The sequence below is a fragment of the Astyanax mexicanus genome, chromosome 1 (genome assembly GCF_023375975.1).
Source record: "Astyanax mexicanus isolate ESR-SI-001 chromosome 1, AstMex3_surface, whole genome shotgun sequence".
NCBI lineage: Eukaryota > Metazoa > Chordata > Actinopteri > Characiformes > Acestrorhamphidae > Astyanax > Astyanax mexicanus.
Genome location: NC_064408.1, coordinates 71504361 through 71531907, shown reverse-complemented (window position 1 = coordinate 71531907; position 27547 = coordinate 71504361). Strand labels below are relative to the sequence as shown.

Sequence of the window (27547 nt, the reverse complement as noted above, 5' to 3'; positions counted from 1 at the left end):
ACATTCAACACTCCGCCAGAAACACTGGATTTGCAAAGTGTCCTCAAACTTTTGGACATGTGTATTTTGTGTGACCACAGGCAGCACAATACAGTTTGCAAATAATGTTAAGAGTATTTGGTTAGTCTATTACTCTTTCCCGTCCCAAGCGTAACAAACACTGTCCTGCTACATACTGTTTAAAGATACAAAAAGGGCTGTTCTCTGGTTAACAATAAAGCTTTGAAACTACGCCCTGATGATGTACCAAGCATCTCAAGACTGGATGAATTGAAGTGTCCAAAAGGTTGGAAGGCTTTCTATTTCAGACAGTGGTTGTTAAGCCAGGAAGTGAGCAGTGAGGTGGAATGTCAGAGGAAGTATAAGGTGGACACTCACATCCTGCTCTGAGGCCACTGAAGGGGAGGAAGAGGGAACGTCGGATTTCTGAGGCGTGGCATCCACCTCACTGACTGAGCTAGTCTGGAGGAGAAGGGAGAGGAAGACTTGGGTGAGAGGTAGTACACATGGTGTGTTTGTGGAGAAGGAGCTGGTGGTTTAATTTCATATCAAATAAGGGGACCCAAGAAGTCTGGAAACTAAGCCAGGTTTTAGGCTAAAACAAAAAATGATTATTCCAATTAGTAGGTGGGGTCATGAATTTAAAAAATAATTCCTCCACACAAACACACTCACACACACTACAAAATAACAATAAAGTTCTAAACCATCGTAAAAACTAGAAGTGCTCACAGGTTTAAACTGCAACACCATTTATGGATGCTTTAATATTACCATATTATTACTTTTAGTATGATGCACTTGACTTTTTTAATCTATCTAGACAATGGCCGTGGACCTTTGGCCATTAATAAATCTGGTTCATTCTGAAAACAAAGTCATTTCTTTTAAATCTGTCAATTAATTTTATTTGTGAAGACAATTGAAGGATGAAATGTAAAACAATTATTTGGAAATTAATTAGTTTTTTCTCACATAGCATTACAGTCAGTATGTCATCATGTTCAAGGTTTTAATAGGAACGTGCCTCTACTACTAATATTTCCCTTTTCATTGGCTCCTTATCACTGAACATCAGTATTCAGATTATCTCCGCTTACAATGCAATTATCTCTGATTTGCTTTGGCATGGTTTTCTCAGTTAATAATTCATTCCATATTAAGGGGGTTATTGCTACTCAACGATTAGAGCTAGCATGACTCGCAGCATGATTTTACAGTCTTGACAAATGAGGCGTGACATGATTCAAATTAGCCGTTTAAGAGGTTAGAAGATGCAAGGAGGTGGTTAATGCTAACTCAAGGATGCTAATCCTGAAAGCACACTCTATGCACTAGCCTGCTATCCTTCAGAAGCTAGAATTAGCTTAGACGGGATCTGGGACTTGTCGACTTATAGAAGGAGAACACAGTCTTCAGACAAAAAAAAACTATAAAAAAGCATAACAGTCTTAAATAAATTAATATAAATCAAAGCATTTAATCTTAGGCCACAAAATTCTACACATATATATGAGAATAAATTATAAAACAAATTCTTGCTTATTCTAAGTTAACCTTGATATGTGTAATGTGTTAATCTAAGGCTTTTTGTCTGCTGACCGCTCCTCTTTTGGGTTAAAGGTGACAGAGGGGGTGGGGGAGCTCTGAACAGCCAACTTACTTCATCCCAAAATGCTAGCAGAGAGGATGCAGATGAGGAAGAGACAGAGTCCTTTTCGGGGGACAAAAATAAAATTACAGATCACACAGCTTTTTACTCAGCCTCAACTGTTTCACCTCGCTGTTTGTTTCTCCTCAATATAAAACCTCAGGCCTCAAAGCATCACAGCTCAATAAAAGAAAACAAGCTGTTCTGGACTGTAACCCAGATAAAGTCTGTCCCCCCAGAATACTAGAATACTAGACTAAACTGACCTTAAGGGCAGATTCCCTAAAAATAGAACCGCAGAAATCAGACAACCAGAGATTTAGGATGGCAGCTCAGTGTAGCTTTAGACCTGTATAATACTCCCCAAAGATGTGTGTGTGTGTGTGTGCGTGTACTAGAACAGTCTATTCTATTCTGTTCTGCTCTATTAGAGGAGAGCAGGAAGCATCACGTCACACACATTTAAACAACTTGGCCTTAAAGTTACTCTCATGATACGATTCTGGAACTGTGTAATCTAACTGCTCCAGGAGCCACCTACTGAATACAGTTTGTTATGCAATGGGAATGTCCCAGCATTCCGTAAAACACCATTTTTCTTTTTTATGGAGACACATGGTGCATTATTAATGGCAGCAAAGCCAGGTAGCTGGAGGTCATTATGATGATTAAATAAACAGAGGGAGGTTGTTAAAGCTGGGCAATGCAGAAGCAGATGGATATTCGCCATGATGAACACTCACTCTGAATGTCAGGTCATGAGCCAAGGGAGAGGTGTTGAAGTACTCAAAGATGGAGTCCTGAAAGTCTGGAAGTTTCAGACCTGCAGAGGAGGAAATAAATCCAGAATTTCATTATAAATTATTTAAAATATGTCTAAAAATCCAGAAATCTGAATTTAGTGTCAGTGTAATCTGGTTATGTTCCCAAGACAAGTCTTATTGATCACTTAGATCAAATAATTTAGAATTCTTAATTTTGTTTGAAAAGTACAGAAAATATGCCTTTATCATATATGGTATATGGTTATATTTACTTGTTATATTATATATGGTACATGATCTTACACCATAACTGTTTATTTAGCAAATTTGTGTACAACACAAATAAAAAAAAAACAACACCTCTGTAAAATGACCATAACTTTGTAGAAAAGCATGAATGTGATTTGTTTTGTTTTGTTTTTTCCCCTGTGGAGGCGAAAATCAGGAATTATATGTTATTACCTCTGTCAGTGCGTGAGCGACTCTCTTCCAGATCTTTCTTCATTCCTTCTAACTGTTCCTCCAGGTCCCTGTTCCTCGAATCTGCATCTTTCAGTTTGCTATAACAAAAAAGAAAGGCTTAGATATTAAATACTCAACAGGTAACTGCAACACAGATAGAGGCTATACAAGTACATCAACAAATATATCAACTCATAGAGAATTAAACAGGGCTGTATGCACAATTAAGTGATTTTTCTGGTTTCTAAAAAACAAACAGATATATAGAATTTTTTTTTTACAGGTAAACCATGTTTTGAACCATTTCTTTGTCATCTGTAGTTAAAAGATTTTTAGTAGGGGGGGTTCGATTATAATCGAAATCAGATTTTTTTGTAAAAAAAAAAAAAAAAAAAAAAAAGATTATATTTTCAGGCCACAATCGCCCAGCACTAGTCATAAGTATTGAAACCCTCTGTATACATTTGTAGTTTCTGACTTTTTTAACAACTGGTCTTACTATGGACACACCAGTAGCAAAGGCTAAGTAAAATATGGTAGCAATTTCTCTTTAAAAGCCATAAATTAGGCTGAAAATTCTGACCTCTCAAAGGAGATGTTGGCAGCCTTGACCTTGCGCAGCTCCTCCTGGACCAGCTGTTTGGCTCTGATCTCAGCATCCAAAGCTGACTGCAACTCCAAACGAGCAGACATGTCCAACTTCTGACTGCGACGCACCTTCCACAAGGGATCCTTTAAAGAATAAAGAGATAAGCAGGATATGAGCCGTATTACGGAAGCTCACCAAATTGATATCAAGAATTCAACATCTTGGAGAAAGTCTTTGGGTACCATGCTGTACATCTTTATGAAATATCTCATTTGAAATGGATGTATTCATTTTTGTATGTAAAACTGTGCTAACATTTAGAACCTGTGACTACAAACTAAATCCCCAAGCATATAGAACAAGAAAAAACATAGAAATGCAACAGTAAATCCAACTACAAGCATTTCAGTGACCATTGTAGCATTTAAATGTAAAGTCAGAGATTCAAGGAGAGAGACAATAGCAGACAAATATAAGCAGGCAGAGATAGATATGAGAACTGCAAAAAGTAAACAGATTTGTCTCTAAAGTACATGCAGGACTATGTATGTAAGCAGAAACTACCAGCATGTCGCTACAGCTGATGAGAAGCAGCAAATGGTGAAACCGTTCCGTGCTCAAACCACAGACTCAATATCTCCATTTGTAATTAAAACATGATCTTAACCAGGTTCACTAAGTGCTGCTGCAGGTACTGTCTGAAATCTAAGTATTCAATTAATATCAGTTAATGGGTCAACCAAAGGATGAGGTCAGTTAAGTGAGGGTTTTGCTGAGAATGGGTAGGACACATACTGATCCCAGAGCTTAAGCATTCAGCAATGGAAAGCAACATTTCATCTGCCCTTCAGTATTCCTCTGAACACGAAAACAAATTCAGTTATGATTTAAAAACACTTCTTAAAAATCTCGCTTGAGATTCAAGAGGAAGCACGGACAGATGAACAACAGCCACGAGAGCAATCCGTTTTATCCTTTCCTTTTGGGAGCTGATCCACATTGACCGGAGGATTTGATGGATGCACTCACCCGCTTTGTGCTCCTAAAAGCCACCAAAGACTTCTGGGTGGGGGTGCTCATTCCAGACCCTTGCTAGGGCAATAGGTAAGAAAACAACACTTCACAGATCTATCACATGGACCAAGAGAACTCTAAGGTCAGAAGGCCGAGCTCCCCATGAACGAACAAACATGCACATAGACATCAACATACATCTTCTATTTTCTTATTGTTGCAAAAAAGAAAACGTGTAAAAAAAATAAAAGGTGTTCTTGTGGGATGTTATCTGTTGAGGTACTTAAACAACACAAACCGGTAATAGAGTTTAGACTCTCTGCCTGAGCCTGAGCTGATGTCCAAGGCAAACTCGGGCCGAGATTTCCCACCACCTTGCTCCAGCCCCCTGTTGGGTCGACTTAAAAAAAAATGGTCTGCGACGTAGGCCTCAGTTTTTATTTTACCGTATTTTTCGTACTATAAGACGCACTTAAAATCCTTTTTTTTTCCCAAATTGTCAGTGTGCCTTATGTATGAATTTTACCAGTCAGGTTGTGAGAAGCAGTAAAGCCACTCAGCTGAAGCACAGAGTTATACAGTTTCAGAGTTTCAGTTTAGTTCTTCAGCACCAGGGCTGAATTGGCATTAGCATTAGCCGCAAACCGCTATTTCCCCATTCAGAGGTGAGTATTATCAGCCTGTAGCCTGCTGCTAACCCCGGCTAGAGCTGTTGGAGCAGTATTAGCCTTACTAACCGCACCACTAGCTCTTTCGTTGTTTAGAGGGGAGTATACCTCATAAAAAAACTAAGTAGGATGAACCGCTAGATAATATCGCCCTGGATTACCGAAACACTCAGGGTTCCTCAGTGTAGCAAGGTTGGGCGACGTTAGCCGAAATTATAAAATTCTAAGCTTACTGTAAAAAAACAGAAGAGCTTTACTTACCCAAATAAATTTCTGGAAAGAAATCGGTGTAGATTAGCATCCAAAGTTCGCATGACTTTAAAAGAAAGTCTTTTTTATTACAGTTTTGTTTACTTAGCTTAGCTTAACTACGTTGGTCGGCCACCTTGCTGCATGCCTTTAAATGTTTCTAAATGTTAAAACTTCAAATTTTAGGTTTAGATCAGTCTTAGGCTCATAAGGAGTGTTTATGGGGGGGACTGGGTCAGGCTTGGACAGAACATGCACAGGCTCAGGTAGAGTCAGGTTTGATTTTTGGTTTTGATCTTATTTCTAACTGGTAAATTTTATGGATAGGAACAAAGCACAACAAATTACCTCTTTAAGGCCTAGGTCCTGTCTAAGGGTCACTTATGGACAGGAACAGGCAGAACTCTCACTGCAAAGAACACTGCTGCTTCTCTATTTGCTGTTTGTCCTTAATCTTGTTAGTGAAGGATATTAAATCAAACATGACCTCGTTCTTCACCTACAACAGCAACATGTCACTTCCCTTCAATCAATTTCCATTAGATTTGCTATTTTAAGGTACTGAGGAGAACATACTTAGCCTGCTCTTAATTATATCAGTGCCACACCGTTACTGTGCTATGGCTCAGAGGAGTTGAATTAGAGAAGGAGGGCAGGAGAGAGAACGCAGGATAGAAAGAAATGCAAGATGCAAGAGGGAAAAGAGGAGAGAATTCACAGAAAAAGGAAACAGAAGAAAATCTGCTCATGTGCGCTCAATTACTGTTAAGTGAGCTTAGCCTATAGTATCTTCTAAAACCAAGAGTACAGGAAGAACTAAGCAAATTGAGTAAAAGTTGAAAAGGGATCATGTACCAGGTGTCTGGATCCAAGGCTGGAACTGCGCAGTGACTCCAACTCCTCAGTCATCTTAGAGGCCAAAGCCTGCAGGTAGCCACGGGCATCCTTCTCATCACTCACCCTGCAGAGCAACCAGACACAAAGCAAAAGCAGGTCACCACAGCTTTTCTAGGTACGGGTTCCTGGAGATCCAACATAGATAAAATGGATGAGATGCATTAGAAGTATTAAATTAGCTTCCTCACCACTGAATAATCTCAGCAATCTGTGCCTCCCAGTGTGCAACGCTCTCTTTCTTAGACGCCAGGTCCTGTAGCTCATCCTCCAGCTGTCTGTTCTGGGCTGTTAGTTTGTCCACAAATGTGCAAAGCTGCAGGGGGACAAGATAACAGTGTCAAGGATCAAGGTCTTTTTTATGTTCTGTGCTGTCTGCAAACCCAAATCCCTTCCAGCATCTTCCACACCGGCTCCACAAAGTTCTCACCCTGTCAGTTTCGGAGGTTAGTTTGCGGTTCTCCTCGGTCAGCAGGTTACGCTCACGCTCATATTTATCCTTCAAAGTACCCACTGCCTCATCCATCTCCGTTTGCCTGTCCAACACAAAATTAGACATGATCCTAAATTCAAGGAGACATGTCCTCACATGCAAATTTTCATGCACACTTTGACAATGCTTTACTGCACTTTGCACTGATTCAGGCTCGTCACTTACCTTTCCCTCTTGGCCTTCTCCAGCTTGTCCTTGAGCACAAGCAGCTCCTTGTGCAGAGACAGCTGCTGACTCTCAGAATCGTGCAATTCTTTGCGCAGGTTTTTCAGCTCGGTGCTGTGGCAGGCCTCACGCCTCACCAGCTCCTCCTCATAGAACAACACTTTCTTATCCAGCTCGGACTTCACCTTTGTCAGCTCTTGTTGGGTCTCAGCACTCGCACCTGAAGCTCGCCCACTGCCCTGTTTCACCAGAGAGACATAACTGCGTTAGGGAACGTTAAGGAACAGTTAAGCAAGATTTTGGTCATCAGCAGCCCATCAACCAAGACAGGTTTGGCATCTGAAATGGGTTTTGCTAGTTTAGAACAGAACATTTTAGGCTACAATTACTAGCATACATTGGACTGCAAATCAATTGTCTGAATCATCGATAAAAAATGTGATTGCATAAAGCTCTCAGCATATTTTCTGCAAAAACAAAGCATTACATGTTTTTTTTTTTTACAAAGTGCTGTTTAAAGCCGTTCAAGTTTGCTTCATGGCATGTCTCATTTTTTACCGACCAATCATAGGTAGCTGCCATGTGTACGACATGGCCAAAGCCAGATTAATGACTCTACAAGAGGTATGCTGAGGCCTTCAGTCCAGTGTTTGTTTGCAATATTTGCCTAGCACAGGGGTTGGCAATAGGCGGCCCGCAGGCCAGATGTAGCCCGCAAGCATGAAACATCTGGCCCATGAGGTTGTTTGAACTATAATGAACGATAATTAAAAAAAATAAAATGCTTTTCTGGCGAGCATTTGTGTATATTCCTCCCGTTTCTCTGTCGTTTGGCTTGACTTTAGTTTCCACCCATTCTTGGGCTCCGTATCTTCTTATAAGGAGATACAACCCTCTGGGCTGGAGAGCTACTAGTCTGTAGCACTCCATCCCATTACACTTCATTTTCCAAAACAGATTTATTTTTTGTGGCCCACCATGTAATGACTTTGACAATATCTGGCCTTAACTGCCGACCCCTGGTCTAGCATTTGCAATTGTTTTAAAGGAAATAATAATAAAAACAACACAAAAACTTTTGTCTTGGCTGATTGACTGCATCTGGGGTCATTTTTTCTTACTAAATTATTCTGGCCCTGGGACCTCCTGCAAATTTTAGAGAATTCCCTATTTTAATACACCAACTCTAAAGCACTGGTTAATGAGATGATTAGTTGAATCAGGTGTGTTGAGAGAAGGGAGAGCTAAAAACATGTAACACTGCTTTCAGAAATGGAACAGAAAACAACCAAATGAAATCAAAAGGTCAATGAAAATAGGAAAAAGGAAAAGAGTAAAACAGACATCAGAGGAAAATGAAAGAGTGTATACAAACAGTGTAAAATAGGAATTTAGAACAAACATTGAAGCCATACACTTTAGCCCAGCTGTGCACCTTAACAAATGCCAAATGAAATAACAGGCAACACAACAAGAACAACAGAGCTAAAAATAACCCATGCAGGATATCCCTTTATCTGCAGGGGAGAAGGGAGAAAGAAAGCAAAATAAAGACAGTGTACGCAGAAAGCAGGATGAAACATGGGTGAAACAGGGTGGAAGGAGCTGGCCAGCTGGAACAAAGGTGGAACAGGCCCACAGGGAGGCCCAAAAGGAGAACAGCTACAGACAGGTACGGAGAGTCAGGCAGACTTACTTCCTTACTTTTATTTTTTTTTCTTAAGTAAGGAATTAGAGCAGAATTAAAGAATAACGTCAGAAACGCAGCAGAGTTGGGAAGAGAAGGTGTGTGAAGTAACTCTGACCTTTAGTGTCTCCAGTTCACCCTCCAGTTGCTTTGAGTAAACTTCACTATGTTCTCGCAGCTTCCGCTCTTTTGAAGCCTCCGCCCGAGCATCTTCCAGCTGAGATTCAAGCTAAAAGACAAACACACACACACAGACAAAGTGAATAAATCACAGAAACCACTCTTCAAACTCACTCTCACAATTAGAAAAGCACATTCTTTCTCCTGGCCTGATTTCAACCACACGCCCTGAGTGACATTCTGCTGTAGAAATCTGATACTTGAGAGAGGGAGGGGGGGGGGGGGGGGGGGCTCATCCGGTATATTGATTTTGAAAAGCCATATGTCTTAAAATATCAAAGTCTTTTCTCCTAAAACACTCACACAATTCTGGCAAATCCAGAACAAATAAATGTAAATGTGTTTTAAATATGAAAGGGGTTCTGCATACATGAGTGAGTGAGAATGTGTGCAAAATTGAGGAAAAATAAGAGATAGAAAGAAGAGATATATACTTTGCTCTGAAGAAATAACTATAACGGTTTTGACATCAGATCTCTTTCTAAAATCTTAGTAAAAGAGGCCTGCGAGTCAGTGCTGTCCATCTGGCCCTGGTTAGCCATACAAGACCGCTAAAGGTCGAGGGGGGTCAGCAGTGAGGCCTACAGTGAGGTGGGGGAAGGGGGTGCAAGGAGAGAGCTGCAAAATTCTTGCTGTTGCCCTTGGAGACCTCAGGCTGCTACGTTTAAGCAAGACCCGGCTTCACTTTCTCCCGGGGCTTCTGTTGTGTCAGTAAGGAACTCCAAAAATGCTGTGAATTCCAGGCCTCGCTGTTGTCTGGCAGTATGTGCCGTCAGCCCCAAAGGGACTATGGTGTTATGCGGGGTTATAAATACTGCAGGACGAAGCATCACTGAACCTCTGCAGCGCAGCACAGCAACCGAATACTTAGATGACACTCTCAAACATGAGTCACATCTGAAGGGCTTTGAATGAATCAGTTTACTTTAAAGCAGAACTATATGTAAACACTTGGGGGGGGGGGAGGAGCAATTGCCCATTAAAACTCCCATGTAGCACATCACACAAACACCAAATTCATAAGTTCTAAGACAAGTCTATACATTTCTTTTTAAAATATGTATAAAACACAATATCGATTAACATGGGTCCAAATGGCAAGAAATGGAGAAGCTACCGCTTCTGGTTAAAATGATAATAACAGGGCAGTTGCTACTAAAGCAGTAGCTGTGTTCCAAATCTTAGACTGCAGCCAAGATGGGATGCATTTCCCAGCCTCTACAAAACAGAACACTGTTCCAATATACAGCACCCTTTAATAGAGCAGACTTTTGGCGCAACCACAATGATGTAACTGGAAGGATGTACTCTTCCTGGACATCAATTTACCCACAGTTCTCTGCACACATACTATGCGGAACTGAAAAAAAAATAGCAATAAGAAAGTTGCATGAAAAGTTTAGAAAAATCAAGCCTCAGGAGAGTCAGTTTTTATCATTTTAACTCATTTCAACAAAGAAACTGCTGTAATTGCAGGAGGCAATACTTTTCAAGTGATGTGAACACAAAGCCTCATTAGACTGTTCTATATTGTTCTGTTTAAACAATAAGCTACTGACAAGGAGTCTTCGTAAGACAGTCCTACCAAGGCTCTGCCCTACTTGAACTGCATCCTAGGTTTGGAATGCATCTATAGTAGTCCTGGTCCTGAAGGCACCCTGTTAACTAGACTTTACTGATTTAGACAAATAAGGTTTGTAAGAAAGAAAAGCAACAAATGATTTGAGAAATAAGACCATAAATGTAATGAGGGTAACCAGCTTGTTGTTATAAGGGGGAATTATCTGTAGTTTATTTTTTTAATTTAGCACCAGTTTGGTACTTAAATATTCAAACTGTTTTCAGAATCAGTCCTTCTGCAAACAAGCTTCAAACTTTACGCAGTCTTACACTTCATTCTTCACATGCACACTCCTACACTCAACTACTCTGTTCTCACCTCTTTGCGGGCCTTCTCGGTCTTGCGAAAGTCCTGGCGCATGGCATCAATCTTCTGCATGACCACGTCCATCTCCTCCTCCTTGTCGCGAAGCTGGCGCGACAGACGCTGCTTCTGTGAACGCAGCTCTGCCATTCGCTCGTTCAGCTCTGAGAACTCCTGCATGGCCAGCTTCCTCTGCTGGTGAGCGTCCTTCAGCTCCTTGGTCTGAGACTTCAGACGCTCCAGAGACTCCACCAGTTGCTGTGGATGCGGACGCAGGAGAAACACAGAGGTGAGAGAGAGACGTATGTTAACGAAAAAGACTAAAAGGAAAAAGAATAGTAAAAAGAACAGAAGAAAGTGGAAGAGAGAAGTAGACGTGCATGTAAGATAAAGAAGGAGTGGAAGAAAAAAGACGGCAGCCCTGGCAGCCTCAGAAAGAGGACTGAAAAAGAGGCTGAGTGAGAAATAGAAATCGTCAAGAGAATTGGAAGTGCTACGCTAAGAGAGAGGGACATGATATAGCTGGTGCAGCTTCACTATTGGAGGCATAGGGCATTTCCAAATCTTATAAAAACAATGTGCTTAACTGCAAATGCAGACTCTAGCTGGCCTATCTGTCAAAATCCCACTGCCAGCAACATATCACTGCTGCAGTAGAGCCAGAGAGAGAGCTGTGGGTCAACATTCGAGTGGAAGAGCAGGACAAATCCAATTAGACAGAAATGCCCTGGCTTGGTAGAGAGCTCTGCCTCTGCTTAAGTGAGGCAATGATGGCATTAATCATGATGAAGGAGCCCAGTGTGTATAAACACTGGAAAGGAATGAGACAAAGGGTCACGATATGGGTGAAACAGAGAGTGCTGGGGGGCTCAGGGAGGAACTGAGGCTGAGGAGAAAAACGCTTTTGCGCCTATGTGCCGACAGCTGCCCGGATGACGACAAGCCATTTGTGTCACATGAAAAGAGCACAATGGCATCTTAGAGAGAGAAGTAAGTGATGGAAGGAACCACGTGTATGTAATGAAACTGACAGTAAATTTACAAAATGCTTCTCTGATTTCCTTTTATTTTTTTAATTTTGTTGTATAATTAGTTTTAATGTTAATTTGATTTAAATATTATTTATTTTATATTTATATTTATTTATATTATTTCATATTATATTTGCATTTTATTCTAGATCTTGTGACACAGTAATGACAATGTAGGTCTCAAACAACAAAGAGAAAGATTCAGAGTCAGAAAGTTGTGAATGAGCACAAATCTCCAAGGTAGCCACAACTTTGATGGCTTCACTACCTTGTGGATGTCCTCCTTCTCCTGACGCAGAGCTTTGACCTGTTTATCCAGAGCCTTCAGCTTGGTGGAGGAGCTCTCATAGTCTTGCCGCAGGGTCACCACTTCTTCCAGCTGGTGCTCCAGCCTATCAGAGTCTAGGAGAAGAATACACCCAGCACAGTGAGTAAATGCTACAATCAAACAGGCTCATTATGAAACAACGCGAACATGGTGATGACTCACTATCACTGATTATTTATTACTGGAAGCATTAGGGATCTTCCAAGAAGGTGTCAATTTCCTTTATGAATAAGAGAGTGAGTTCACAGTTTTCCTCACAATCTCTTTACTCATCATTGGTTAATGTGGGAGTTACAGCTGTCATGCTGTTTTGTCACCATGCTTATGATTTCTCAATTATGATTTTTTTTCTTTTTTATAATCAGTTAAGAGTTAAATGTGTCCAATTACCTGCTAGTTTCTTCTTGAGGCGATCAATTTCCTCATTAAGCTTTTTAATCTCCTTATCACGGCCCAGTGTGCCTGTCCCACGGCCTGAGCCATAGAGGGACTGCGCAGCCTGGGTGGATTCTGGGAAAACAGATGTAAAAAGAGACGAAATGCAACATTTCAATTAGTCAAAGGATGAAAGTGGAAAAGGCAAAGCAAATATACAGCTCTGAATTTTTTAAAATTATGAGTTTCTTTGATTTTACCAAATTGAAAAACTCTGGAATATAATCAAGAAGAACATGGAAGATCACAAGCCATCAAAACAAGCTGAACTGCTTGAATTTTTGAACCAGGAGTGGCTTAAATTTATTTGAAAGCAGTGTGTAAGACTGGTGGAGGAGAACATGCCAAGATGCATGAAAACTTTGATTAAAAATCAAAGTCAATTGGTTATTTCACCAAATATTGATTTTTGAACTCTTAAAACTTCATGAATATTAACTTGTTTTCTTTGCATTATTTGAGGTTTGAAAGCTCTGCCTCTTTTTCGTTAATTTGACTATTTCTCATTTTCTGCAAATAAATGCTTTAAATGACAATATTTTTATTTGGAATTTGGGAGAAATGTTGTCCGTAGTTTATAGAATAAAACAACAATGTTCATTTTACTTAAACATAAACCTATAAATAGCAAAATCAGAGAAACAGATCCAGAAACAGAAGTAATCTCTTAATTTTGTCCAGAGCTGTATATGGACACTTTGCTCAAGCTATTTTGAAAACACTGAGCATCAGTGATTCCGTACCTTGCAGCTTGCGGTTAAGCTCCTGTTTTTCTTGCTCTAAAGAGCGGATCCTCCTTTCAAAAGCCTCCAGCTGCAGGCCTCCATCCTCACTGCTCCGTAGCCCCTCTCCTGAGCCACCGTCTGCAAGCGCTGCCAGCCTCAGACGACCTCGGTCTGAGAAACAGCTTTCTGTGGTGTAGGTGAAACCAACAAAGGGCAGATGCTGGCCGGTGAAGCCAGTGTGCGACATAGGAGGAGCGATGTCCTGCGCAAAGAAAACATAGAAAGGTCAGTGGCTACATTTTTGAGAATTATATAAACTAACTTTAAGCCAAATAAGGTCTAATGAAGATATGAATAACAAATATACAAACAATAGGCTGAATGCTTCTAGATAAGATCCAACAACAGGTTTGGTCGGGTTCACACACTGTTTCTCTCATTGTTTTTCATGCTCTCATGGAATTTCATGCTCTGGTTTCAATCAGTCCTTCCACATTAAACGGAATGATGCCCATATTTATTATTTCTATTAATGTAGAAATTCATTATTTCTGTTCATGTAGTTTTTCTACTTTTCTGTTTTTTTATACCAACATGTGAGCATTACATAATATTTAAGCTAAAACTCCTGTGATGTTTCAAGGCACTGAATGTAGCAAAAAGGGCACCATCACTGACTGCCATCAGATTTCTGAGAACGCAGGCAGTCGCAAACCTGTGAGTGACTGAAAAAGATTTGCAGCATGATTTGGTGGCAACAGGTACTAAGGTTTCAGTTTACACAGTAATGCACATACTAAACAAACTTCAACACGTACACTTCTACTGAATCAAAATAACAAAAGCTCCTATCTGCTCATAGATAGGTTATGAGAAGTTATGGGATTGTGTTCTGTGGAGCGATGAAACAAAGACTCACTGGATTTTTCAGAACATCGTCATCTACATCAAAGTTTGAGGTGTCGGATGGAGAGCTAACATCAGGAATGTAAGGAGCTTCGGTGCTGCGAATGTTCTCCCAGTCAATGCCGGTAAAGAAGGCGTGCTTTTTAAACTCCTGAATGCCGTTCTGGCCAAGTCTGCGCTCTCTGCTGCAGATCAGCCTTTGGATCAGGTCTTTGGCATCCTCTGATACGTCTGTGATGTGAGACGGAAACTGGAAGCGCTCCTGAAGTAAAACAAGAACAGAAAAGGTCAATTTAAAATGAAGTTTCAAACACAAACAAACATAAATGGTGCATAAACGTTTGGTTACACAAGAGACCTTGTCCTACATTTAGTTTTTGAACACTTCCACTATATGACAAATGTTTGTGGACTAGGGGTGGGCGATATGGCCCTAAAATAATGTCACAATATTTCGTTATTTTATTATTATTATTATTATTTTTTTTGCAATACAATACTCTTGGCGATATGACAAAACACTTAATTAAAGGAAAAAAATATTTCTAGCATACACTACTGCAACAAAATTAAAATTTAATTTTTAATATTGCATATATAAAATGATATTGCACATCCCCAACTTAGATAATAAAAAAATACAAGAATTTTATTAGATTCGTAACAGAAGTCAATGATCCAGAATGTCATGTTTCTAATAATGCACTCCATATATCCAGGATTAAAGTAAATACTTTTTCTTTTGCTTAAAACAGCAAAAAAGTAGTACCCAGATGTGATCATTAGGGGTGGATGATATAACACAATATTTCAGGGTATAGAGGTGCTGAGGAGCGCCGTGTAGAACAGCACAGCTAAAGAAGCACACAGCTCCCTAGATACTGCTAACATATAGACATGTATATATGTCTATGATGCTAACCAGTTAGCGTAACAAGCTAACACACTGTAGTGACTGGAGTGAGAGGAATGGAATTGCGCAATCAGACAGCTCTGAGAAAAGTTCCCCTCGTCCCCCAGAGGAGCCCAGAATCCGTCCTGAGTGCAAAGTCATTTATTCAAAACAAGAGATAAAACTCCCTAAAACTCTGGATACAAGGAAGTAACTAAAGCCCTCTTTAAATATATTAATACTGTAGCTTGACGAATAATTTTATGGCACACTGCATTAAATGTATTTGTTAATTGGAGAAAGAAGGGAAATATGGCTGATTTTAATACTGTATACCTACAATGGCTTTAATAATAAAAAAATTGTAAATTGATATTGATATTTGTGTCTAACTTGTGCAATAGAGCTTTTAATACTTAAACATTATGTATTTTGGTCAATTTATGTTGTTTATGGAACTATTTAAAATACATAGTTTTGTTAAGGTAGCCGCGTTAAACTTGATGTCGTTTCTCTTTTTAAGGTCTATTGTTTACATTCGTCTGTTTTTCTGCTAATGAAGAATGATTCCTTCATATATTGTGTCATTTTGTAATAGTAATCAAAGCCCTAATTTTAAAGCCTTAGTGTTTTAAATTATATGCATTAAAGCCCACCTAGCAGAGTCGGAAACCTATATAACAGCCCAGTCATGCAAAAAAAATGTAATATACATAATAATAATGAATAAATAAGATAAAATAATAATACAGTGATATACCGTGAAAGCGTCAAAATCGTGAAAAGTACTATGATATACATTTTTGGTTATTTCGCCCAGCACTACCTCAAACCAATGCTTTAAAATCTAGTAGAAAATCTTCTCTGGACATTAAAAACTGTCACTCCAACAAAAGCAGGATAAACGTTTTTTAATACCCTTGATTTAGAAAGAAACAATGAATGAGCAGGTGTCCCAATACTTCCCATATAGTGTACATACAGTGTAATATAACTATAGCTTGGCCAATACGTCACATAATTTCTAGGTAAGAGGGTGGGGAAAATCTGTAGTACCTGGACTTTGAGAAACATGATTTGAATATCTCTAACTTTTACAATAAGGAAGTAATAAAACCAAGATAAAGTACAGACTCATAAGCCATACTGTCAGATAGGTTAAAGACACAGCCGCAGGTCACTTTCATAACAATACATTAAATATAGGAATATTCTAAGAGATGTGTGTAAATTTTAGAAAAAGAATAAAACAGTATGCAAAGTTGTATGCATCAACAATAGTACACATCCTGGAACAGCTGAAGTTCTGCTTATCATTGAACCACACCCCACCCTAAACCTACATTGTCTTCTTAAGATTCAGCAGAAAAAGAGGGAAAAAAGCCAGTGCACATCAACTGACATGCGCTACAGCATGCACGCCTGCTTTGAAGCAGTATTCTGCAGAGCACACTTCTTCATTCCCATGCAAATTTCACCCAAATCCTGCTCGCCTGTCATGATCCAACGGCCGCACTCATTTCCACAAATCCTGCTAACCTCAGCGGGAGGGAGCTCAGCCACAGAATAAAAACATGCAAGTACATTTACCAAGCTATAAATGTGTGATCTACAACTCCAACATTTTATTTAAAAAAATATATCTGGTCATTTGTATTAGAAAAGTGATCTCAGTTTATGCTGAGCTGTGTTAATAACCTGCTATGTTAACAAAACGCTGCAGTTCATCATTTAACTGTAAAATAAAACTATGAACCATATTCATGGAATTATTCATCTAACAGAACCCAATTAAATCCAGTGAAGAAATAAACTCAGTAGGAGTGGGGATCTCTAGGTACATTACTATTCGATGCAAGGTCTTTTTCTTCTATACAGGATTTCTCTTCCCTCTTTGCATGACTATTTCATACTTTAAAGTAAAGTATCTGTAATGATCCATAATGAATCCTAGCATAGTTATTTCAGTTAATTAAATGATCAATACAAAAATGTAGGATTCATGTTGTTAGGGTAATGGTTAGACAAGCTTCAACCACAATATTTAAACCAGCTACAGGGAAAGCAGAAACAAGAAGGTGATTATAACGTTATGGCTAACCAGTGTAATGTATATACAGAGCTAGTTTAATGTTGTGGCTGATCTGTGTTTAATCTGCATATGAACAAAGTATTATGCATAGTATATAATAGAAAGTTACACATTTTAATAGGCTTCGTAATGCTTTATAGACACACAGGAATACGCTTGCAAGTGCAAATAAATTTGAATATTTTCCCTTAATAATGTTAATAATAATGCCACAAGGACAACAATAATAATAATTAGTTTTTTATTAAAACAACATTTTAAAAAAATGACAGTGAAGAAAAAAGTGAAATAGCAGCTAGCAGCAGTGTTATTAAAAACGTTCTTTAGCTAGCTGTATCTGACCAGGATATGCCGATAGCACAGATGCACATCGGACAAAACCACTAACAGACATGCTCTGAACTAAACCAGGCAGTGCTAACCAAGCGTTCACACTGGCAGGCAACAGAGCGACAGGTAATAATCTATTTACTATGGGAACACGCGACTTGTCGCTCAGGTTTGTTGCTCATCTTGCTTCTCTGTTTTGTTACCGGGGTGCTACACTTCCTGCCTTCATTGTGTATAAAAATGTTATTTTTCATTTACAAATCGATAATGTTGTCAGTTCTGCCTTCATTGTGTATAAAAATGTTATTTTTCATTTACAAATCGATAATGTTGTCAGGTTTATTGTTCGATTTTTTAGTCATATATGACAAACTCATTAATTTGTAGAATGTATAAAACTAACACTGCCTGCGACACAGAAAGCACATGTCCAGAATTTGACAGTTTAAATGTTGTGTTAACATTTAAACTCCAAAAAAGCAACATTCATTTGTTGTGAGACCATACACTTAACACTACGGAGCCATGCCTGGAAAGGTTAAGGTAGCAGGCAGTGATTCTGGTTTTGTTTTAGTGTTTTGACTGTTTAATATTTTTGTCACATTTTAGACATTTAGTTTTGGTCTGGTTTTAGTTTAGTTTAAGAAGTTTTAGAAATTTTAGTCAAATTCTAGTCAATTAAATTTCTAAAATATTCAGGTTGTCATGTATTTTTAAGACTTTACTATAATTGTGTTTTATTATTTTGTGATTATTTATTGCTAACTTGTAATAAAACATTTTTTTTACATTTAAATTATGCTAACATTAAACTGAGCTATAACATATCAAGACAAATGAAGCAAATAGACATTTATACAAACACTACTTACTTTAGCTTAGAAATGAATTACTTAAAAATATATATTTTTAAACATATCCAGTCAAGTAGCATCAGTTTATACAGATATTTAATATTTTATATTAATATTTTTTTCATTAAATAAATTAACACTGCATGCAGTCCTGCTCTTGGTCATTGTCAGAGGTCGGCCAATCAAGCCACAAATCAGTCAGCCGTGACACTGATCCGATTTCTAAAAATATTTATAGCATCTTAAGGGACTCACCTCATGGTTCATGATCTTGCCGTAGGTCTCGACCAGAGACTCTGCATAGAAGGGTGTCTCCCCATACAGCATCTCGTACATGCAGACGCCGAGAGACCACCAATCACACTCTGGCCCATACTTCCCCATACCATCCTCCATGGCTTGCAGGATTTCTGGGGAGATGTAGTCTGGAGTTCCTACTGCTACTGATGACTGGACCTGAGCACAGAAAAGGACATCACGGAGAGTGAGGTCAACAAAAATACATTTTAAATGAGAAAAGACAGAAAGAAACCTTGATAATACAAACAAACAAAAAAAAAACCTCATAGGCAAACAAAAAGGAAACAATTCGTTTTGGGACAGGGGGAAATAAAATGGTGTGGAGAGACAATGGAGAAGACAGTACACCAAACTCAATGGAATAAAAGAAAGAACAGAGTGATTAACATTGTATTGGACACTCGCTAATATGAGACAACAGCTCCATAGCAAGCAAATAAATAAATAAATAAACAGTGAATGCGTCACTGTGGTAAGAATGATCCATGACCAAATAACACCTGCTCTGTGGTGGTCCTGTATGCAAAGAAAGCAAATGCTCTACAGTAGGCATGGGAATCACAGTGTATACAATATACAGCCAATATTCGTCACCGCAGATTTACCCATGTGGAGTAATGAACAGTAAATTTAGTAAGTTAAATTGGGGGTGAGCAAGTCTTATGGAGTTTAAAGCACCCATGTTTATGATATTTGACACAACATATTGATAATGTATCTCAAATGAATATGACTTGATACATCACTGTATTAATATTTTGTCCCACCCCTAGCCTACAATCTGGTAATTATAGAACTACAAAAAGTTTCTGTATGGTAAGTGGAGCTGATATAATGGACAATGAGTGCAGAAACAAAGAGCCGGTGTTAATGTTAAGGCCGATTGGTGTATGTGGAGGTATAATATAACAGATCAGGAACACATCTGCTTTTCTAAACACAAACCTTTACTGCACGGCTTTGTTTAAAGGTAAAAAGGTTAGAAGTAAACCTTGTTTACACAAAGGTACATGTGTGTTTCCCTGGGTAGCTAGTAAAGTCTTCACCACAATAAACACCAGACCTTTATAATCCACAAGCTTTCTTTTAAAGCGTTATGGTTTTAAAGGGATGCCAGATATGTGGATAAAAGGATAAAAAAAAAAAAAAAAACATACAACAGAAACAAGAGTGTTTGATTTATAAGCGAGTAAGAGAGGAGGTTAATGGGAACGAAGCCCAGCACACTGGGGAGAGGTAAAAACACAACTTCTCCACTTGTCTTTGGCCCAGTTTCTTTGGCAGTCTGAGCCGGGGCTACTGCTGCTCGACCTGTCACTTCTCCCTCAGTTGCCCGGCATGGCCTGTCACCACTCTATGCTATTATGTCACAGTCACACTACTGAACGCTCGAGTGACTCAAGCTCACACACACATACACACACTGAAACTACTGTTAGCCTGGGACACACAGAGCTTTCTGGGTTTCCTTATAATCCAAACTCCTTCTGCTATTTAGGAACATAACTGATGCAAGGGAACAGTGAAAAGATGACTTGCTGGTGTATCTGAGTACATCTGAAATGAATCTAATCAAAAAGTCAGACAAGTAACACACTTTGCACCGGATTTAAAAGACTGAGTAAAAGAGAAAATCACATGGAAAGCTAATCTTTCCTCCAAGCCTTCAAAACTAAAATCGCTGCAGCTGGAGTGGTAAAGTACAACAGGAAGTAAACTTTGAATCTGATCCAATCAGAGCTGATACAATCAAGTAACCTTAGGACAGCACAGAGAATAACAACTGCAATTGCTTTTGCACAATTCCTAATCACAAAGAGATAAGTCTTTCAGGAGACAAAAGAGATAAATCTGTCAGGCTGATGAAAAACACTGAACAGAAATAAAAACACAAATTTAAAATCCTCATTTTAAACTATTCTGAAAAACATTGTGATATTAGCAGTATTCTTGACAGCAGTCAACTGTAAATTTGATTTGCTATTGACTGTGATGCTTTAAGAGCATTTTGTGTGTAACTGTGTGCATAGTTTGTATGCATGCATTAAATCACATAATGCATAATTTTTGTTATAATATTCATTCATTCTGTTTATTATTTCATTTTACTTGTTTCTCGATAAGTTACTGTTCACACAATATACAAAAGTATATTATATATAGTAGAACCTTCTTAGTTTTAAGCATTTCTAAAATGAATAAAATATTTTCAGTCTTTTGTCACATCACTAAAAATATTATGACATAATTCAGGACCATATAACCACCCCCTATATTGAACTACACCTTGTACTTAAGTGCAATATCATGAATTGTCAGGCTATCAAATGAACGAGGCACTCCTCTCCGCTGACCCAGGGTCAGAAGCCAGTTCTATCACTGTCAGGGGCATAGTGATGAGGGCTGGGGTGTCCTTTCACCACACACATATAGATCAACTGCTGTTTAGATGCTGAAAGGCATGTGGGCTCTGCTTTAGAGAAAGACGGGATGGATGACACCGTGGCTGTTTCTCACTCACCGTGCCGTCCTGCATCATCCTCAGGCAAGACCCAAAGTCAGCCAGGCGGATATGGCCGTTCATGTCGAGCAGCACGTTATCAGGCTTTATGTCCCTGTAAGAAGAAACAAGAGGGAGAGAGAAATAAACTCAGAAATACATTCCAGCACAGAGAAGCTGTTTTGACCAAATGGAGTGATCATGTCTTCAGAACACACTCGCGCCTAAAGCTCTGCAGGGTAACTTTTTTCCATGCCCGGCAGTGCCCTGCTCACAGCACTGAACAGCCTGGCATTGTTCAGCCGTCTCCATCATTCACTTTTTCTCTCTGCTGGACCAGGGCCACACACAGCGTGCCCCTCTATTCTACAGTGTTGGTGCCATGCTGGGCACAGCAGGCATAGTGTAAACATGGTGTCAAAATTCAGCACACTCACAGAGACACATACAAAACTAAATCTGTAAGATATACATCTGAATAAACAAAAAGATAGGAGCCTGGACCTATTCACGTTTTCCTGGCCTTTTCAAAGGTTCTAAAAAAGGTCATATTTTGTGATGTTTGATGTTGTTAACATGGTGGCACCTAAATAATGTTTCAAATTATTTATTTATTTTTCCTATGTTTACTAGTTTTTTTTTGCTAATGACTAATTAATTCATTTTAAAGTATATTTTGTATGTAAAATGATTCCAACAAATTAATAAAAAATATTTAAAGATACTTTTGTTTCTTATAGTATGCAGTTGGGGAAAATAAACAATACAGTGACCTAACTCTTTTACCATAGCAATTCTTCAGCTGAAATGGTAATTTTTAATGGTAATTTTAATGGTAATGGTAATATTTTAAAATCATTTGTTATATGGCTTATAATTATTTCCTACAGGTAATTAGGGCTGGGTGTCGTTTTACAATTGCCAGTACCAATACAGATAGTTTGAACCGATATCCAAACAATATTTTTTCAATACCTTTTGTATAAAAAAACGTAACCAAAAATACAAAGAGAGATAATTCTTCTCACACAACATATTTATTTAACAGCTGACATGGCTGAAGGACACAGTGAAAGAAGGCCAGGAGGCAGCAATTAGAGACATAAGATTCACTCATTGTCAGCGGGAAGCTGCAAAAGATACCAGGCCCCCTCAGAATAGGAAGGAAAAAGGGCTCAGCTGGGCCAAACAGCAGTCCAGCACAGGTCATTCCCACTTAGTAGCACTGCCAGGAAAAGACCCATTAAGCCTTTCCAAACCAGGCCTATTTGCAGTCCTATCACTTCTCTGTGAAGGTGGTGTGAGGCAGTGATGTGGCTTTTTAGTGGCTTTTTTTTACTTTGTAAACAAGTACAACACAGACAATTACATATAAATATATAGTTTTAAAGCATAAAATGTACACAGCATTGTTTTATTCACAATTTATTCATTTAAAATTTAACTTGATTTTCTTCATCAGTAAGAAGTAGCTGTTTGCTCTGTACAGTTTTACAGCAATGAGTCCTTTTGGATCTGCAAAAATACAGAACACTAAAGATCTAAAATAGAGTGCTAAAGTTCAGTAACCGAGCTGCTGGATAACTAGTTAACTTTAGGGCACTGTATGTCTTCTGAATTATTGTCCATTTCTTAATTCCTCTGTGATGGGGAGCTGAAGGTAGCTTTTATAAGCTTTTATTTTATTTTATTTTTCAGAGGAACAGTAAAGTTAGCCAGCTAGCTACTTAGACAAACTACTAGCAATTTTTGTATATGCTTCTTATGAAGATAATGACCATAATAAATTGTAACTACACATTAAACTATGATAATGTAGCGGTTATCATATTTGTTTTATAATGAAAATACTTGAATTTGTGTAATTCTTCTGCCCTCCAACTGGAGTGTGCCTCTAAAAAATCTCTGTTTGAAAAGCCATGTAGCTCGAACCTCTCCAGACTAACAAAAATCAGGACACCCTACCCTAGGCGTAACAAGAACAGAACATGAACAGAGAGGTTGGGCCAAGAGGTGAAATGGGATTGGGTTAAAACCTGCTAAATGGCAAATCTGTTCTTTTCAAGAAAGTTTGGTTAGTGTAAACTATTTTTTTGATAAAAACAACTGTTAGATGTTATAGAGAAGCATTAAACTGGAAAAGGCTATTAAAGCATTGCTAAAGTTAATTGCTAACCACACCTTGTCTCCCATATACACACAACACATTCATTTATTTCTATGTACACAAACCTGGACTAACTGTGCACAACCCTGATGCAAACCGGTTTTACAAGATATTAATCTGACTTCTCACAGTTTACTGCATTTTCTTTCTCTTTTTATACACACACACACACACACTTACCTGTGCACGTAGTGCTGCTGGTGGATTGAGTGAATGGCAAGGACCATCTCTGCCACATAGAACTTAGACATGTCCTCAGGCAGCCGGTCCTCAAATTTGCTGAGTAGTGTTAGCAGATCCCCGCCCACATAGTAGTCCATCACCAGGTACTGAACAGAAAATGCAGCACTCATGGGTTAGCTGAAGACTTGGAACTACAGGAGGGTTTTAATAATGAAATGGACATTGTAATCTGTTTAATTCCCAGAAAAATTGAGAGGCATAGATTAAGAGGCTCACCAGGTAGTTATCATCCTGGAAAGCATAATGCAGGGTGGTGATCCACTGGCAGTCTCCATTCACCAACACGTCTCTCTCTTCTCTAAAGCAGGCCGTCTGTGATGAAAACAACAGACAACAACTTCAATCAAACCTCCCTCTCTTTCATTCTCACTCTTACTTGTTAGATTTGTTGTTGTTCCATTACAGTCCTCTGCTTTACACCTTCCTCTGATGGTCTAATAGCTGATAATGTGGTATATTATGACTGGGACACACAGAAGGCCCGATGCTGCTCAGCATGGGATTACTGACCAGCCACACTGACAAAAGCTCTCCTGACACAGCTCTGGGAGGCCCGAGGCCACTGTCAGAGCTCATTGTACTGAAACTGGGTCAAGATGGAGTGGAAAGAAAATGGCCCCCATCTCCATCACAGACTTCACTGCACAGGTTTGGTCCTGATCAATGAGCTCAGTAGTATTAATAATAAAAAAAAAACTCTTCTACTGGTTTAATGACTCGTCAGATACGCTGGTCAGAAAGCATGAACCAAAGGGTGTAAAACAAGCAACCAGTTAATTTTTCCCAAGTTAAAAAACAGCAGGATCTTTCTTTACCTCAGCCCTCTTCAGCATCTCCCACTTGTTTAGAATTTTCATGGCATAAACTCTCTCTGTGTTCTTCATCTTCACCACTGCAACCTAAGGAAAAAATAAAAAAATAATCCAGTTAAAATGCAGATCAATTACGAGACTAGAGAGAATTCAGGCTGTTTTCTCTTCATTTATTTATCATATTTACACTTGCCCTACTTTGGTTAAGATCCACTGGGAAAAGAATGAAGGTTTCAGAATGAAGGTTTTTGATCTGGAAATGCAGGGGTCTGAGATGATAATAATAATAATAATAATAATAATAATAATAATAATAATAATAATAATAATAATAATAATAATAATAAAAGATGTAATAGTAGGAATACATGAAAAACACACATGATGATGCATGTTTACTTAATTAACATTTTTAAAGTAAACAGCATTATTAAAAAAGAGCTTGAATCAGTACACCCAGCCATTCGATTTTTTTTTCAATATTTAGCATGTTTATTCGTTTTCCTATTCTATGCAATGTCCAAGAACACCTGTAGATGTTTTGCAAAGTGTGACAAGGTAGTAGAGAGCTTTTTATAGTTGTGAGGTGTTTATAGTTTTATATAGGTTATATTAACTAAAGCTTTTGGTGGTTTAAATACGCTTAAAATGTTAAAATCAGTATCAACAGAAAAACAAACAAACTAAAATATTGTGTGTGGCCTAATGTCAACAGCCCAACTTTTGTGTGTGTTGTGTGTGTGTGTGTGTGAGTGACTATGGTCTTCTTGTATAGAGCAGTGAGTCAGCGCTAGAAAGGAAGGGAGAGAGAGGGGAGGGGAGCAGAGAGATGTTTGCTTGGGGTGGAGAGGGAGACACCCTGTATGAGCGAGGACATGACAGGGAGGCAGGGATGGGCATGAAGAACGTCTGCTATGAGTGACAGAAGGGTGATAATGACTATTTAAAAACAAGAAAATAAACAACTGCTGGTTGCTAAGGATATAGATTACCAATAAGCAGAAAGCAGCGCAGGAAAGCTCTGGACTATCCATAAGCAAGAACCAGTTCTGGAAAGGTTAGAGTGGTTATAGGAATTGCATAAAAGGTGTCATACTGAGATGCAGCAGCCTGGGAGATTTTCATCACAGTGCACTCTGCTCACAACCTGGTTTCGAGTGTTGTTTCTGTGCACTTTGCCTCGTAGCTCCACAGACATCACGTGACATGTTTACCCACAGTAAGCTCCAGTGAAGAACCACCTCACCCACACCTGGTCACAACACTATGCGCTGCCTCAGCAAAGAACACTGAAGGCAAACTGTGAGCTCAAGATAAACACTCGAAAGGGATCCACAGCGAACGCACACACCAAACAGGTTGGAACACAGGAAAGGAGAAGTCACGGGGAAAGTATGCGAAAGGTACACACTGCAAACAACCTAAAACAGAGGTTCAATCAAAGACAAACTCCTTATCAGGCAGACTCCTAACCACACCAGATAACTGACCTCATTACAAAAACAAACCAAACCCAATGTGCTCAGAATCCCCTCAATTCCTCCTCCCAGAGTGTCTCTCGTCCTCTTTCCATCTCTCCTTTTTTAGACACAGATTTCAACACAGGCAGTCGGCCTGACCTGATTGGAAAGGCAGGGAGGTACATGCAGGGAAGGCGGGTGGCCAGAGTCCTGTCATGCTGCTGCAGGATTGGACAAGTCACTGGCACACTCCTACGCAAGGCAGAGATCATGTACGCAGTCACTGCCTGAGGGATCAAAGACTGCTGTTGACTCCACAGTTGTAATTTTGAAGAGTGAGAAAAATGTGCAATTCTGCATTACTCTGCATTCACACACCCAAAGACAGGAACCATATATTTCTTTCTGCAATTACATTATAGCTTTAAATCACATTAAGAAGGTTATTTGATTCCATGGACCAATTTATTTTTAGAGATTGTACTAATGTGAACTTTGATCTACAATTACTAAAATAATATACCTGTGGGTGAACCTGTGCAGTGCAGCCTCAGCTTTCTGTTCTTGGCTGACAGAACTGGAACCTGATGTGGTCTTATGCAGTTGTATTCTACCTACCATGAGAATAATATTAATAATGATAACCATGAGTTTCTGGAATGAAGCAGTAAGACTCTTAAACTCCACCTAGCCAACACCCTGCACTGACACTTTACAAGGACAATTACATATAAAAAAAACACTGACACTTTATACACACTAAGACACTTTACCTTATTACTGCTCTTCATTCAGACTATTATGCTGACTTCATGTTGCAAGTACTTTCCTTTACATTTTTATATTTTGTGTATTTATATTGATATCTATTTTATTTTATCTTTTTGTTTACCTATTTAGCAATAGCTTTTTGGGTGTAAACTGGACCGTGGGAATAAAATTTTGTTCCACCTCATGAACCACATGTGATGCAAATGACAAAGTCTCCTTGAACTCTTGAGATTGGAAGTGTTGAGCATTCTGAGGTGTTTTTTCTCTTCAGCAAAATTGTTGAAAGAATATCAGAGCCAATAAGTAAATAAGACAATTGGGTCGCTAAGGGCTACTCTGCATGAAAATACTTAAAATCAAACATCACAATCAAAATCAATCATACCACATTTTCCCTTAGTATCATGGTTAATGTGAGAATTTTCCTAAGCTGAATTCCTGAATCTGAATGATTTTATGTATTGCACCTCTGTCACATATAAATTTTATATTAGATACAATGCAATGCTGCTCAATACTTGACAATATTAAAGTGAAGATGGCAGAGGCTGAGAATTAAAGACATACATTTACAGAATGGTTTAAACATCAGATTTTTGGGCAGCCATATACTTATTAGAGACCCAAAATATTCAAAAGATGTTGCAACCCTAAAATTTAACATCCTGCACACACAGTAAAACTTCACAAAAATCAACCCAAGAAGGGGTTTGTTCAAGCTCAGGAATCACAATATGCATCTGTTTCTCTGTCAAAAATTCAAGTAACCACACTGTATATAGGACATCTGTCACGTTCTGAAAATAGCACACATATGCTACTGTCAACACACTGCAGCAAAAGGCTGCTTCTCACTTTCACTGTGTATGTAGAGTTGAACAGTCTTTTTCTCTCTCTCCTTTTACTCCATTTAAGTGAGTTATTCAGAACAAGTTTCCGAGGAGGTACGTTTTGGCAGCCA

At 38.8% G+C, this 27547-nt stretch overlaps 1 protein-coding gene across 5 annotated transcripts in view; it reads right to left on the bottom strand.

Annotated features, from left to right (window-relative positions):
- Nucleotides 1-27547, bottom strand: part of cdc42bpb (CDC42 binding protein kinase beta (DMPK-like)) — a 71214-nt gene that overhangs the window by 11603 nt on the left and 32064 nt on the right. For 2 of the 5 annotated variants that reach the window (XM_049482623.1, XM_049482636.1), the window contains exons 3-22: nucleotides 24359-24442; nucleotides 23760-23855; nucleotides 23481-23629; nucleotides 21155-21248; nucleotides 18589-18789; nucleotides 14179-14427; nucleotides 13278-13521; nucleotides 12490-12609; nucleotides 12040-12173; nucleotides 10756-10998; nucleotides 8755-8865; nucleotides 6950-7188; nucleotides 6722-6827; nucleotides 6483-6607; nucleotides 6253-6358; nucleotides 4496-4558; nucleotides 3461-3609; nucleotides 2878-2975; nucleotides 2395-2474; nucleotides 379-462 (exon numbers count right to left, since the gene is read on the bottom strand). In XM_049482623.1, coding sequence (XP_049338580.1) covers nucleotides 379-462; nucleotides 2395-2474; nucleotides 2878-2975; nucleotides 3461-3609; nucleotides 4496-4558; nucleotides 6253-6358; nucleotides 6483-6607; nucleotides 6722-6827; nucleotides 6950-7188; nucleotides 8755-8865; nucleotides 10756-10998; nucleotides 12040-12173; nucleotides 12490-12609; nucleotides 13278-13521; nucleotides 14179-14427; nucleotides 18589-18789; nucleotides 21155-21248; nucleotides 23481-23629; nucleotides 23760-23855; nucleotides 24359-24442 — 2775 coding nt within the window. Of the gene's footprint in view, nucleotides 1-378; nucleotides 463-2394; nucleotides 2475-2877; nucleotides 2976-3460; nucleotides 3610-4495; nucleotides 4559-6252; nucleotides 6359-6482; nucleotides 6608-6721; nucleotides 6828-6949; nucleotides 7189-8754; nucleotides 8866-10755; nucleotides 10999-12039; nucleotides 12174-12489; nucleotides 12610-13277; nucleotides 13522-14178; nucleotides 14428-18588; nucleotides 18790-21154; nucleotides 21249-23480; nucleotides 23630-23759; nucleotides 23856-24358; nucleotides 24443-25451; nucleotides 26348-27547 lie in introns of those variants that run through there. The other 3 variants (XM_022686599.2, XM_049482644.1, XM_049482631.1) reach the window with 2 other exon arrangements.